General features: G+C 40.9%; 1 protein-coding gene across 1 annotated transcript in view; it reads left to right on the top strand.

Moving 5' to 3' along the window:
- The first annotated feature begins 566 nt into the window (after window positions 1-566).
- LSG1 (large 60S subunit nuclear export GTPase 1) overlaps window positions 567-12,872 on the top strand; it is a 22,743-nt gene continuing 10,437 nt past the window's right edge. Inside the window, exons 1-7 of the mRNA XM_010834390.1 lie at window positions 567-807; window positions 2,213-2,339; window positions 3,506-3,626; window positions 3,807-3,893; window positions 4,395-4,481; window positions 8,680-8,740; window positions 9,906-10,082. Coding sequence (XP_010832692.1) covers window positions 709-807; window positions 2,213-2,339; window positions 3,506-3,626; window positions 3,807-3,893; window positions 4,395-4,481; window positions 8,680-8,740; window positions 9,906-10,082 — 759 coding nt within the window. The 5' untranslated portion in view covers window positions 567-708. The remainder of the gene's footprint in view (window positions 808-2,212; window positions 2,340-3,505; window positions 3,627-3,806; window positions 3,894-4,394; window positions 4,482-8,679; window positions 8,741-9,905; window positions 10,083-12,872) is intronic.

Raw genomic sequence — 12,872 nt, forward strand, 5'->3', positions numbered from 1 at the left:
CTAGCTGGAAGTTTTAAACACTTTTTTAAAAGCTATTTGGGAAAAAAAAAAAAAAAAAACACGTTTAAGTCAGATTCCTTTGGCTTTCCTTGCAACCTTGTCAAGTTCTTTCCATTCCAAACGGCCATCCACGCAGGAACTCTTCTCACCAATTCACAGCTTAGGAAGACCAAGTAAACACAAAGCTGTTTAGTTGCCAGGCGTGACAGCAGTAAAGCCACACCTTACAACACTAGGCCAAAAATTAGCGCCAGGAAGCAACGCCACCTAGCGCTCCAGAACACTCTACACGCACGACACCTCCTCCTCCTCCTGACGAAATTAACCGGAGGCGTGGCTGCTACCGCAAATATGCCCGGCCATTTTTTTCCCGTATCTCCTAGTTGTACCCCGAACACTAAAAGTCGACGCACAAATTTAGAAGGTACCATTCGTGTAATCTAATCGCCCTATCCAACTTTGAGATATTCTTAGGCATATATATTGAAAATTAAGCTCTGAGGCCACTTTTTGCATTTACTTTCTATCGTAGTGGCAAGTGTGAGATATATAAGTGGAGATTTGAGGCAGATTATTCTGTTTCCCTGCGATGTCGGGCCTTAACCACTTCGGCTCGTCTACACGTCACTTCCGGAGATCGCGCTCCTGAATACCCAGCAAACTGGTGTGACTCTAACTTGCTGCTTTTCGTTCGTCTTCTGGACAAGCATGGGTCGGAGAAGAGCGCCAGAGGGTGGAACCCTTGGCCGGGCTCTTATCCGCCAGCAAGTTCAACGGAGCCGTAGCCACCGCCACACTGACTCCTGGGTAAAAACGTCTTTCTCAGCCTTTCTGCCTAGTTGTGAGTCTGAACGCTGCGAAATTTACGGTCAGGGTTCTCAGGGAAATATTCAAAGGAAATGATGCCAAAATAGGGTTTCTAGGGATGAATACAGTTGCGCCCCGGTAACGGCGGGGATCCGTTCTAGGCCCACCCCCAGCCCCTCTCGGATACTGAAATGCGCAAATGCTCAAGACCGTTAGAATCGACCAGACGGATAAACAGGCCCTCCTAGCAAGACACAGGGCCCATAGGTGGAGGCTAATGTGATGAGGTCGGAGTGAGATCTTGAAAACCAGGGCAGAAACCAGGGCAAAAGTTTGATATTTATCCTGTAGGCCGTGGAAGCATTTGGAAGTTTCCTCACAGGAATGACGCAAAAACTACTTCTTGTTGTATTCATTTTTCTAAAGAATTGATCCTCCAAGAGCCGCTGGTTGGTAGCAGAAGTACAAAATAACTCAGATTCGTGCTTCACTTTTTTTTTATTCCCTAGTGGTATTACTCAGAACTGGACAGCATTTCTCCAAAGTTTGGCGGGCCTAGTAGCTTCCTGGGCCTGGAAACGGTCATAGCTTTAGGATCCTTGAAGAGCGGATGAAGTGGTTTGATCTGTAATTGTCATTTTGACATTCATTCCTCGAAGTGTTAGAATTCACAAAGTTCTCAGCAAAGAACTGGATTCTAATCCTTACCCTGATTTTTGCTGATTCTGGGGCCTTTGGGCAAACCACCTAGCCTTTTAACCTTCAGTTTTTTTTCATTTATTTGTACCTGTACAGAGCATGTAGCTTAGGATGATGTTTATCTTATCAAACTGAGGTGTGTCTGGAATCAGAACAGTGAGTGGCAACTAGCCAAGCTTTTCACCCCACAGAATAAAACTCAAGAAAATACCACGTTGTGTGGAATGTAATAAAGGTAACTTTCAGGATTCTTTAGTTTTCACTTCACTATACTGAATGGTACACAGCATCTCACAGTATCTCACAGCATTTAAGTCACTATCCGAAGTGTATTGCTTACTGTGGGTGTCTGTCTAAAAAAGTTGACCAACAGTGGCTGCCAGAACCAGAGTATATGGTTTATGGATTTATAAACCACATATTAGCTCTGCCACTTATTAGCTTATGACTATAGGCAATTTATTCTCTCCAGTTTAATCCTGATGGAGATATGAAGTTTATTTCAAAAGATTTTGAAAATTAAATAAGAAAGTAAAAGGAAAATAACTATTACGAGGTAAGAAAGTACCCATTTAAATGTTAACTGTTACTAGTGTTGACTAAAAGAGCTAACACCACCCTCAAGGCCATAGAATGGTTTTTTGAGAACATAGCGTTTATTTGGATGTGAAGAGCAGAAGAAAGCAGCTGTATGTTTTACTCATAGCTACACACAAGTGAGCTCAACGATGGCTATGATTGGGGTCGACTTAATCTTCAGTCCGTGACTGAACAGAGTTCCCTGGATGACTTCCTTGCCACTGCAGAACTTGCAGGAACAGAGTTTGTAGCTGGTAAGTTGTTGCTGAGTGCCTCCAACACGTTTCTGTCTTTGCTGACTAGGTACAAGTAAGTCTACTTGGGGGTGTTTTGCCAATCTTCCTAAAGTCATAGGGAGCTGTTTTTAACCCAAAGGCAGATATCCCAGGAGCAGTGCGGAAGGGTCAGTTGAATTCAACAGGGAAGTTCAAAATGTGCCACGGTTTTAAAATTAAGCTCCAAAAAGTATCTGTGGTTATCTGTCATGTCAAATTCGAGAAACTCAGTCTCTCATCAGGGAAGAGACCAGTTAACATCATGGTGAGTAAGTTCCCATATTAAGTGGGAACATTGGGTAGGAGGTCACCATTGGAAGGAGAAATTAATGTTAAAAAATGATCAAGCATGGGGTTAGAGGGGTGTGTGTTCTGACTGGTGGTTGAGGATGACATGATGAGAATGGTGACTGGACCGTCCAGTATTGATGGTCACATGAGGGTAGTGGATTGCCGTCTTTGCCTAAAGATCAAGAGAACCATTGCTGAAGATGACCTGTTATCCTTGAATAGGACCTCCTCTCAGCATTTGGGTAAGAAGCGTAGCTGGCTCCCAAGTGCTTATCTCACTGGAGTCACCTGCCTCGGAGACTAGGTGGCTGTGTGGAGAGGTGCAGTAGAGAGGCCTGGAGCAGCTTCAGGGGATAAAGCCTAGAGCAGAAGCCTCTGGTTTATACATACTCTGGGTGTTTTTTTATTCCTTTAAATTCTTGTACAGCTTAATTGTGAATGTTTATAAATGTTTTATGTAAATTCTAGCTTTGTAGTAGCTCACCAGTTTGACTGGAGTGCGTCTCCTTGCTGAACTTTGCTTTTCCCCTCAGTCCCTTTGGCTTATAATTATTCTTCATGGGTACAATGAGGAGATTGGTTGTAATGAATATTTTCAATTGCTTCCCATTTCTATTGTTTCTGGTTCCAAGAAATGCATTTAGCATATGGAGTTTTATAAAAATCAGTACTGGAAAAAGTGGTTGACCTTTTGAAACATTTAGTAAAGATCTTTTCCTTTTTTTTAGGTTAGGGAAATCTATGTAGATCAAGAAAGCTTAAATTCTGTTTTAGGTGCTCATATTTTTAGTGTTCTAAGTAATGAATTCACCGCCTCTTAAATAGCAGTACTTTTTTTTCCCCCCTATGGACAGAGAAGCTTAATATTAAATTTGTGCCTCCTGAGGCTAGAACTGGACTACTATCTTTTGAGGAGAACCAGAGAATTAAGAAACTCCATGAAGAAAACAAACAGTTCCTGTGTATACCAAGGAGGTGAGTTGAGTAAAAATGTATATCAAAAGGCATAACAAATCCACTAAATGTAAAATTTTTTATTTGGTGTTCACTTTTTTCTGCTTTCTTTTCTCAACTGCCATTATTAAATCCAGTTATCCTATTCTGTTTTGGTAACTCATGTGGATTTTTTTTTTTTTTTTTTTATGATTGTTTCAGACCAAAGTGGGACCAAAAAACTAGCCCAGAAGAACTCAAACAAGCAGAGAAAGATAACTTTCTAGAATGGAGACGTCAGCTTGTCTGGTGAGTGTTCACCTCCATGAAGAATTTTCTTGAAATTTTAAGTTAGGCATGTTGGTGTCCTTGCATTGCTGTTTGCATTTTTAAGGCTTTGTTCTTTTAAAGAGAAATGGTAGATTTCATCTTAAAAGTGCAAATTAGTGTGTGTGTGCAAGCCACATTGCTTTGTGCATGTGTTTCCTTGCACAAAGGTTGTGAGTTCATCGCTGCATTCCTGGCCTTTTCTCCTTTTCATATCCTTCTCCCGCCATTTGTCACTCTGGAGTTGATCACCGCTCCCTGGAGCCTTCTTGGAGTGTGATGGATAAACCTCTAGGACTTAAAAGCTTGAGTAGAAAATTTAAATTTGATTTACATATTAACTCAACAGAAAGGATATAAAAATCATTTGACAATTAATATTTGCATGCTTATTTTTTAATGCAATGAATTTGAGTATTTATATCACTTGAAACCTAACTATCAAAATCTAGCAGAAAGATAAACTTCTCATTCTAAAACCAGGTTGGAAGAGGAACAAAACCTGATATTGACACCATTTGAAAGAAATTTGGACTTTTGGCGCCAACTCTGGAGGGTGATTGAGAGAAGGTAGATTACCATTTTCTTCTGGTGTAAGAAGGATGTGGTGATGGTGTTATGTTAGATTTGCATGTTATATATGTTTGTGAGCCCAGAGAGGGGTTAAGGGAACAGGATCAAGCTATACAAAGGGCTACTGAGAATTATTATAAAAACTGAAACTGTGATCCTACATTTCTTTTAAAATATGGGGGGGGGTGGTTATTAATAAAACACATCGATAAACTTAATGATTGTTTTCTGTAAGATGAGTTGTGAACCACCTATAGTTATTTCAGCAAACGTATACAAATTCATACTAGTAACATGGAAAATACAGATGTGAAAAAGGATTGGTGTCTGCTTGCAGAGAGCAAATGTGTTTTGGGGAGGGGTCAAACACCAGGGACACACAGATAGATGAAATGCAATCCTTGCAGTAAGTTGACGAAATACTAGTAAAATACAAGATGAAGTGTGAGTCCTGCTGTGTTACAGATGAAGGATCACAGGCCAAGTCAGAGCTGAAGGAACAGTTAGTAGTATTGGGGGAATTTAGGAGTGATTTGTTTCAACTGGGATTTGAAAATAAGAGAATGACTTTGGTAAGTTGAGAATGGGAGATTTTTCGATCATTGCCATATCCTGATAGTTAGAAATTGATGAATCAGCTTTCTTCAATCTCATTCTTTGTTATTGCTAAAGGGTTTTTATTTTTGTCAAAAGAGTGTATGAGTTATTTATAAGGACCCCTTAAATTAACCTTATATTTGAAATGATGCTTTTAACAATAAGCCTTCGGGGAGCAGGGGTGTGTGTGTTTAATCTATAAAATATACCCAGTAAGAACGTTAGGAAACAGGATGCTTTCACTGGGATTCTTGGGAAAGAATATTAGCATATTTAGCATTATTACGAAGAAGAAGGGCTTGGATTAAATTTGTAAAAGTCACTTACATTTCTTTTTAGGGTGATGAAAATGCTCTGGAATTAGTGGTGATAGTTATACAACTTTGTGGCTATATTAAAAACCACTAAATTGTATACTTTTAAAAGGATGAATTTTATGATAACACGAATTATCTCTTTTTCTTAAAAGTCATTTACATGCCTCCAGCCCATCTTGCTCCCTTGGGTAGAGAGGGTCATTGGGCTGGGATGTGAGGAGGTGAAAATATTAAGGCAAATCTCCAAGCCTAAAGGAAGGGGATGCTATGCTAAGTCACTTCAGTCGTGTCCGACTCTGTGTGACCCCATAGATGGCAGCCCACCAGGCTTCCCCATTCCTGAGATTCTCCAGGCAAGAACACTGGAGTGGGTTGCCATTTCCTTCTCCAATGCATGAAAGTGAAAAGAGAAAGTGAAGTCGCTCAGTCATGTCCGACCTTCAGCGACCCCATGGACTTCAGCCTTCCAGGCTCCTCCATCCATGGGATTTTCCAGGCAAGAGTACTGGAGTGGGGTGCCATTGCCTTCTCCGGAAGGAAGGGGAAGGTTGCTGCTAATTACCAGGCTCCATGCAGACCTTAGATTGACCTAGGTTTGAATGGGGCTTAGGAAGACCCATTATGGTTCTTTTGGGGACTGACGTGGACTGATGTCTCCTTCATGCAGTTAGGATGTATATTGCTGAAAATGCGCTTTTTTTTTTCCAAAGAGGATTGATAACAGTGTGAAATATTGAAACTTCTACCTTGAGGGAATGCCCCCATCTGCACACTGTTAGTTTATTTTTTAATTCTAGATTTTCTCCTATTTCATATATTGTCTGTCTTTTTCCATATTTCTTTTTTTCCCTATTTATTCTGGTTTCTGACTTGTGTAAGAGGCTTTCCACAGATATCAAGTGATGTTTGCCATCTGTTCATATTTAAGAAAACAAAGTGTTACAAAGCTGATTGACGAACTTCTGTTTGGGTGATTTTGCCACCAGGTGAACTTCTCTGTGTGGTGACTGAGCAGAGATCAATTTTATTTGGTTGGGATACCCTAAGATGTTCGTATCTAGGGTGTTTTCCCTAGGATCAGTCAGTTTCTTAAAGAGAAGCACTTTCGTCTGCCAGGAACGGGGTAAAGGTGATGATATACTACACGGGGGCTGGGCCTTTGCACCATTTGGGGTATATGTCGACTTACGTTAATCCTCCTCTTCAGTATGGCATTTCTTTCCCACCTTCTTCTATGCTTGAGGTCTTAGTTCTGGAGCGTCTCAGGTTCATCTTCTCCACAATAAAGCCTGGCTTCTGCCATTGGGATAGGGGGCTGAGGGGCTGTGGGGTGAAGTGTGGCCGCCTGGCTGAATGGAACAAGGGAATGGACCTAATCACTCCCTGTTCACAGTGATTTTAGCCCCACACCTTGCCCTTGTCTCAAAAGCTGCATCTGATGCTTCTGATCCTGAGCGTTCTCAGAGCTCTGGAGTGTGAACAGGCCTGCTTCTCATTGACTAACTTTCTGAGTTGCTCTTTTTGTCCTAATGAGTTCCAGCCTTTACTTTCATTTTTGTAGGTCTTGAGAGGGAACAATGGTAACCATATGAATTTTTCCATGTTTAACGGGAAGGCCCTTATTTTTTATGCCCCTAAATAAGCTGTTTGTTTCCCCAGAGTAAGCCTGGACCTGTTGAAACTTGTAGCTTCAATTGGATTACGGCATCACTTGTTCTGTTGCTCTATCACATGGAAGTGGATCTGAATTACATAAAAATATCATTAAAGTGACTCCTGCTGTGTCTCTTAACAGGAAATATTTATTGATATGTTCTGTAAAGCGGCAGATGTCTCCTGTTTGATAACAGGCTAGCTATGTCATCTGTTTCTTTAAGTTCAAGAATAGTTATCAGAAAGGATTTGGTGTATGACATTTCATTGAAATGCAGGAAACCGCTGAGGCACGGAGGGCAGAATGCTGCTTCTGGTCAGACAGGGCGTTTCCGTTGCGTTGCATCAAGCCTTTGCAGCACATAACTGGCACTTTGCCCTGCATCTTAATTCAGTACACAAAGCATGCCATCTTAAACTTGTCTTCTTACTGGTGTGTCTAAGCTGGTTATTCTTTCTGCCTGTTTGGCAGGTAGACGTAATGTTTATGGACTTTGGTTCATTAGACTTGGTCCGTTTTTTGCAGTCATTTTTGCATTTACTGTTAAATTCTTACAGTTGGAAAGCAGTAGATATTACCTTAAAGAAGGAAATACTAGGACCCACTTAACTAGAGAACTTTTTAAGCATCTTGTCAGAAATTAGCAAGTCTATGAGTTCCTTTACTCACAAGATTATGCTGGAAATTTATTCTGAAGGAAAATGCAAACCCAGATTTGTCAAAAGCTCTGCCCTGAATGGTAGCCTTGATTTAACACATTTCCTTGGTGTTCAGCATAGTTGCATAGGAGTTACTTGAGGAAGAGTGAACCGGACATGGATTGGGAAGACTATTAGAAGGTGCTGGCACATGCGAAGCTTGTTCCCTCCTAGCTGTGGTCACGGCGTTCTAGCCGCAGAGGCTGAGGGCAGGGAGGATCCTACCGGAGAAGTGCAGTATTAAGTCGTACAGTGCTGGCCTGCTGGTTCCCGCTACCTTTGTGAGGAATTCGAGGGACTTGCTGTCTGCGCGGAAAGTTTTCACATTGCTCCATCATCTTCTGTGTGATGAAAGGGGTTGGATTCATCATTTCCTGCTTCACCATGGCAACTTCAGTTGATACTTCACTATTTTGAATCTTTACATTTAAGCACATTCTTGAAACTGGTGAATGATGATTTGCTACATGTCAGAAGGGTTTCAATGAGGTTTATAGTGGCAGCTGTGATCAGGTGATGTATCAGGGCTTTTTGAGGCCTTGCTTAACACAAGTGTAGACTGGGTGCTGAGCGTACAGTAAACCTCACCTTGGGTTGAAATCTTTGAAATAACTCTTTAATCTTTCCAGGAGAGATGACAAGAAGGTATAGTTAAAATTTTTAGCATATTGAGAGCAGGAAAATGTTACGATTACAGCATGATCTCTGGTCCAGAGTACTTGAGTTCCCTTTCAAGCTCCATCACTTAGTACCTTGTGACTTTGAATAGACCACTTAGCTGTTCCAAGCTTCAGCTTCTTTACATATAAACTGGGGATAATTGTGCCCATTGAAAGTTAACTCTATCAGCGCCTGACATGGAGAATGTCTGCTCTCAATACTGTTTCCTTTCACTTCACAGTGATTGGCGTCTCCCATTTGTTTTTCAGTGATATCGTGGTCCAGATAGTAGATGCTCGAAATCCGCTCCTGTTTAGGTGTGAGGATTTGGTAAGTAAAACGTGACAAGATTCAAACTTGTCCTTGGAGCAGCAGTGGGAGAACCATGTCACTGACAGCAGTGGCTCTGGGCCAGCCTTTGCACCCTATCCGGTCCCCCACTCCTTCCAAGGCCAGGAGCTTGCATAGTGGTGCCCTTCAGACAGATGTTTTCTTCAGACAGTTGTTTCCGTCTGCAGGAACGCACAAACACTTGAACTTCCTAGGTTTTAGTTTAGAAGCCACTTTGTTCAGAGGCATTTGCCAATGTTTCTCATTTTTGAAGAGACAGTAAATGAAGTAGCATTTTGCTGAGTTTGGCATATGCCTAGTCCCTTCATCCCACTAAGCTTTCTCTTCTCACACCATAGTTACTACCTTCTGTGGTATTCTACAAATGATCTAAGTTTGTAAAATACTGCAGGGGTCATCATTAAGGTGTGAGGAGCACTAGAAATGAGGTGATACAGGTTTTGAATTAATAAGACTGAACACACATGAAGTATTCCTACTTCTGTTTGAGGACCACAGTAGAACCATTATTTTAAAATCTACTGGTGACTAGCAAAATTCAAAATAAGGAAACTCTTATTAATTCGGCTTTCAATATTTTTAGGGTATTTCCTAATGGAAAGCTATGGTTGGGAGTTAATTTAATCACTGGGTCTTATTTTCCTTTTAGACTTCAAAAATATTTTTTGTAATAAAAGGTAAGATTATTATTGGCTGTCATCATTTGGCTTGAAAATAGTTCTTGCTGACTGACAAATCAGCAGTTCTTTATTTTTGCTTAAAAGAAACGGTATAAAGAAATGCGAACAGGGCAGGAAAGCATTTCTTTTTTACCCTTTTGTTTTGTTTTTAATTTAAATTTATTTATTTTAATTAGAGGCTAATTACTTTACAATATTGTTTTGGTTTTGCCATATATCAGCATATACCCTTTAGTTTTTTATGTGAAGAGTTTGTAAGTATATGTGACCTAACTTCTTTTCAAAGCCTGCTGAAAGGATCCATAGAATGTACCACGATTAAAAATCTTTTGTATTAGGACTGTTTTAAAACTGGGGACAGTAAGACCTTTTAGTAATAGCTTCTGGGGGAAGGGGGTCTTCAGTATAATTAGCCAAATTTTTCCCCATTTGGAGAAATATCTGAATATCTTTGTCTTGCCTAGGAATGTTATGTGAAAACCATTGATGACAACAAGGAGAATGTTATTCTGATAAATAAGGCAGACTTGTTGACTGCCGAGCAGCGGAGTGCCTGGGCTGAATTTTTCAAAAAAGAAAACGTAAAGGTCATCTTCTGGTCAGCTTTGGCTGAAGCCATTAAGCTGATGGGTAACTCTAAGGTAACTGGGACTTCTTCAGGTTGGACTTCAGGGAGGAAGATTTCGGTTTCTGTTAAGTGCGCTTTGTTTGTTTTTTCTTATTGTTGATTTGTGGGGCTTTATTTATAGTAGGATAGTCAGACATGACTGAGTGACTTCACTTTCACTTTCACTTTCCTGCATTGGAGAAGGAAATGGCACCCCAGTCCAGTGTTCTTGCCTGGAGAATCCCAGGGACGGAGAGGCCTGGTGGGCTGCCATCTATGGGGTCACACAGAGTCGGACACTACTGAAGCGACTTAGCAGCAGCAGCAGTAGGGTAGTATGATGACTTACAGAAAAGTGAGTCGCAAAGTTGCTTTCTCTGAAGACACATAATTGTTTTAAATGTTAGGCAGAAAGTTGTATAGGACGTTTCCTAATGACTTCACAGTTACTTCTAAGAGCAGTCAAAACCAAAATCCAGATACAGCTGAATGTAGTAACTTCTCTGGACTCAACTAGAATCTCTTTTGACTTTATTTTGAAAACAAAGAAATGAGTTAATACTAAATTAAGATACACCATGTGTTTTAACCCAGTTTTGATAGAAACAGTTTGAGTTATTTTCTAATAAAAATTAATGATAACCAGCTATGGAAAGAACTTAGCAATAACATCTTGGAGCTGAAAGAGACTTAAAGTCGTATCTTTTCCTGTCCACCTCCTTTTGTCTCACCTCTATTTATCAGCCCTTGCTGACTAGTTAGTGGCCGGAGCTGGGTGCTCTGAATACACCCCTTCTTGTTGGTGAGCTCACAAATTAGTGAGCTCTACCTCTGTGAAGGACTTCTTCCCTCCACCTCCCTGGCAGACAGTCACATACTGTCTGCAGCCAGACATACCACATGTCTCATTCTTTTTCTCTCCAGGGTGAAAGTTCTTCATCCAGTCCAGTGAGGCTCAGCTCTCCTAACTTTGATCTAAGGCCTCTTACTTTCTCCCTGTGTTCCCTCTTCTGCCGAAGATACATGTTTCTGCTTTGCCGCTCCTTATAGACCTGTCCTCCAGCGCACTCCTCACGCTGAGGGCCTCTCTGCCTGAGTCAGGAGAGCACCTACAAAGGGTGGCCACCGATCGAGTATGGTCTTTCAGATGTGGTTTGCCCAGGGCATGTGTTCTTATTTCTTGTAATCAGGATACTCCCAGGAATTCAGAGTTTTTGTTAATTCACCTCCTTTCAAAGGAGCTTATGCTTTTGGCTCATTAAACCTATGAGCAACCATATCCCTCAAATATTGGGTTGGCCAAAAAGTTTGTTCTGGTTTTCCCGTACTACCTTAAGGGAAAAATCTATATGAACTTTTTGGCCAACTCAGTATTTAAAAGATAAAATTTTACCAAGCAGAGCTCATCTGTCTTTACATGTGGGGAAAGTTTTTCACTTTATTTTTAGCTCAGTTTAGGACATGTAACTCCTAAATATTAGTGTTTTGCGGACAAGGTAGAATTCATTTTGGATGTGTCATTTGCTTTTCTCTTTTTCCAGCGTTGAATCATCTGCAGATTTTATGTTGGCCCTTCTGTGTATTCTTAATGTTCATTGATAACGCTGTTGAGTAGTCTGGGGCCGAGGACAGAGTTCTGCGACCTTTCGTGGACTTAATAAGCACAGGTGTACCAATCATTTACGATGTATTTGAAAGGCTATAAAAGTAGTTATCGTGCTATTACTGTTGTTAATAAAAGCTAACCCACAGAAAACCTGTTCTTAGCAGGCACTGCTATTCTGAGTACTTTCTGTGTTTTATTTCATCTTCTCCAGAAAGAGTGTAAGTGCTTGTAATCCTTGGGCAATCTGGCTTCATAGGCTGCCCTCTTCACCATGGCTTCTCTTGTTTCAAATCCTTCCTGGAAGTTGGTGTCTAGTTGCAGTGCTGAATAATTATTTATCAATATATCACTCAGCCCTGATACAGCAACCCAGTGGCCCTGTTAAAAATGGGAAAAGGATCAGTTTTACATCTGTGGTATTCCCTGAACTGACAATCAAGGAGTAGATTCCCAAGGGAAACGGAATTTGTTTGCAGGATCTGTTCTCAGGGAATCTTCGCTGCCTCCTGTTGCTGACTGTCAGCTAACTTGTGGAATTGTTTCCCTGTCAGACTGGATTACCAGTGCTTGGTTTATGGAAGATATTCTTTCTTCCTTTCTAAAAGTTGAACCCTATTTATTCTTCCTAAGTCTTCTGAAGTCTCTGTTCACGATTTTCCAGGTTGTTACCAGCTACTGCTGTGATATCATATCTAATCACATCTGTCATTTGAATATCAAGCATGAACTTATTAAAAATAGATATTCACTATTTTTTCACCTATCTGAAGTTTGGTTCTTTCTCCATGGTTTTTTGGAGAAGGAAATGGCAACCCACTCCAGTATTCTTGGCTGGAGAATCCTGTGGACAGAGGAGCCTGGTGGGCTGCTGTCCATGGGGTCACATGGAGTCAGACACGACTGAAGTGACTTAGTATGCATGCATACATTGGAGAAGGAAATGGCAACCCACTCCAGTATTCTTGCCTGGAGAATCCCAGGGACAGAGGAGCCTGGTGGGCTGCCGTCTCTGGGGTCACACAGAGTTGGACACGACTAAAGCGACTTAGCAGCAGCAACAGCCATGGTGGTTTAACCATTCTTATTTTTTTTTTAATGAGACTTTTTTTTTAATTGAATACTTTTGTTTTCAATTGACCATTTGTTAAATTGCACTGTGTTCCCCAAAAGATGGACTTTTCCCTTCTTTCTTTTTTTTTTTTTTTTTTTGGGGTGTGG

The sequence above is a fragment of the Bison bison genome, unplaced genomic scaffold (assembly GCF_000754665.1).
Source record: "Bison bison bison isolate TAMUID 2011002044 unplaced genomic scaffold, Bison_UMD1.0 scf7180017864032, whole genome shotgun sequence".
NCBI lineage: Eukaryota > Metazoa > Chordata > Mammalia > Artiodactyla > Bovidae > Bison > Bison bison.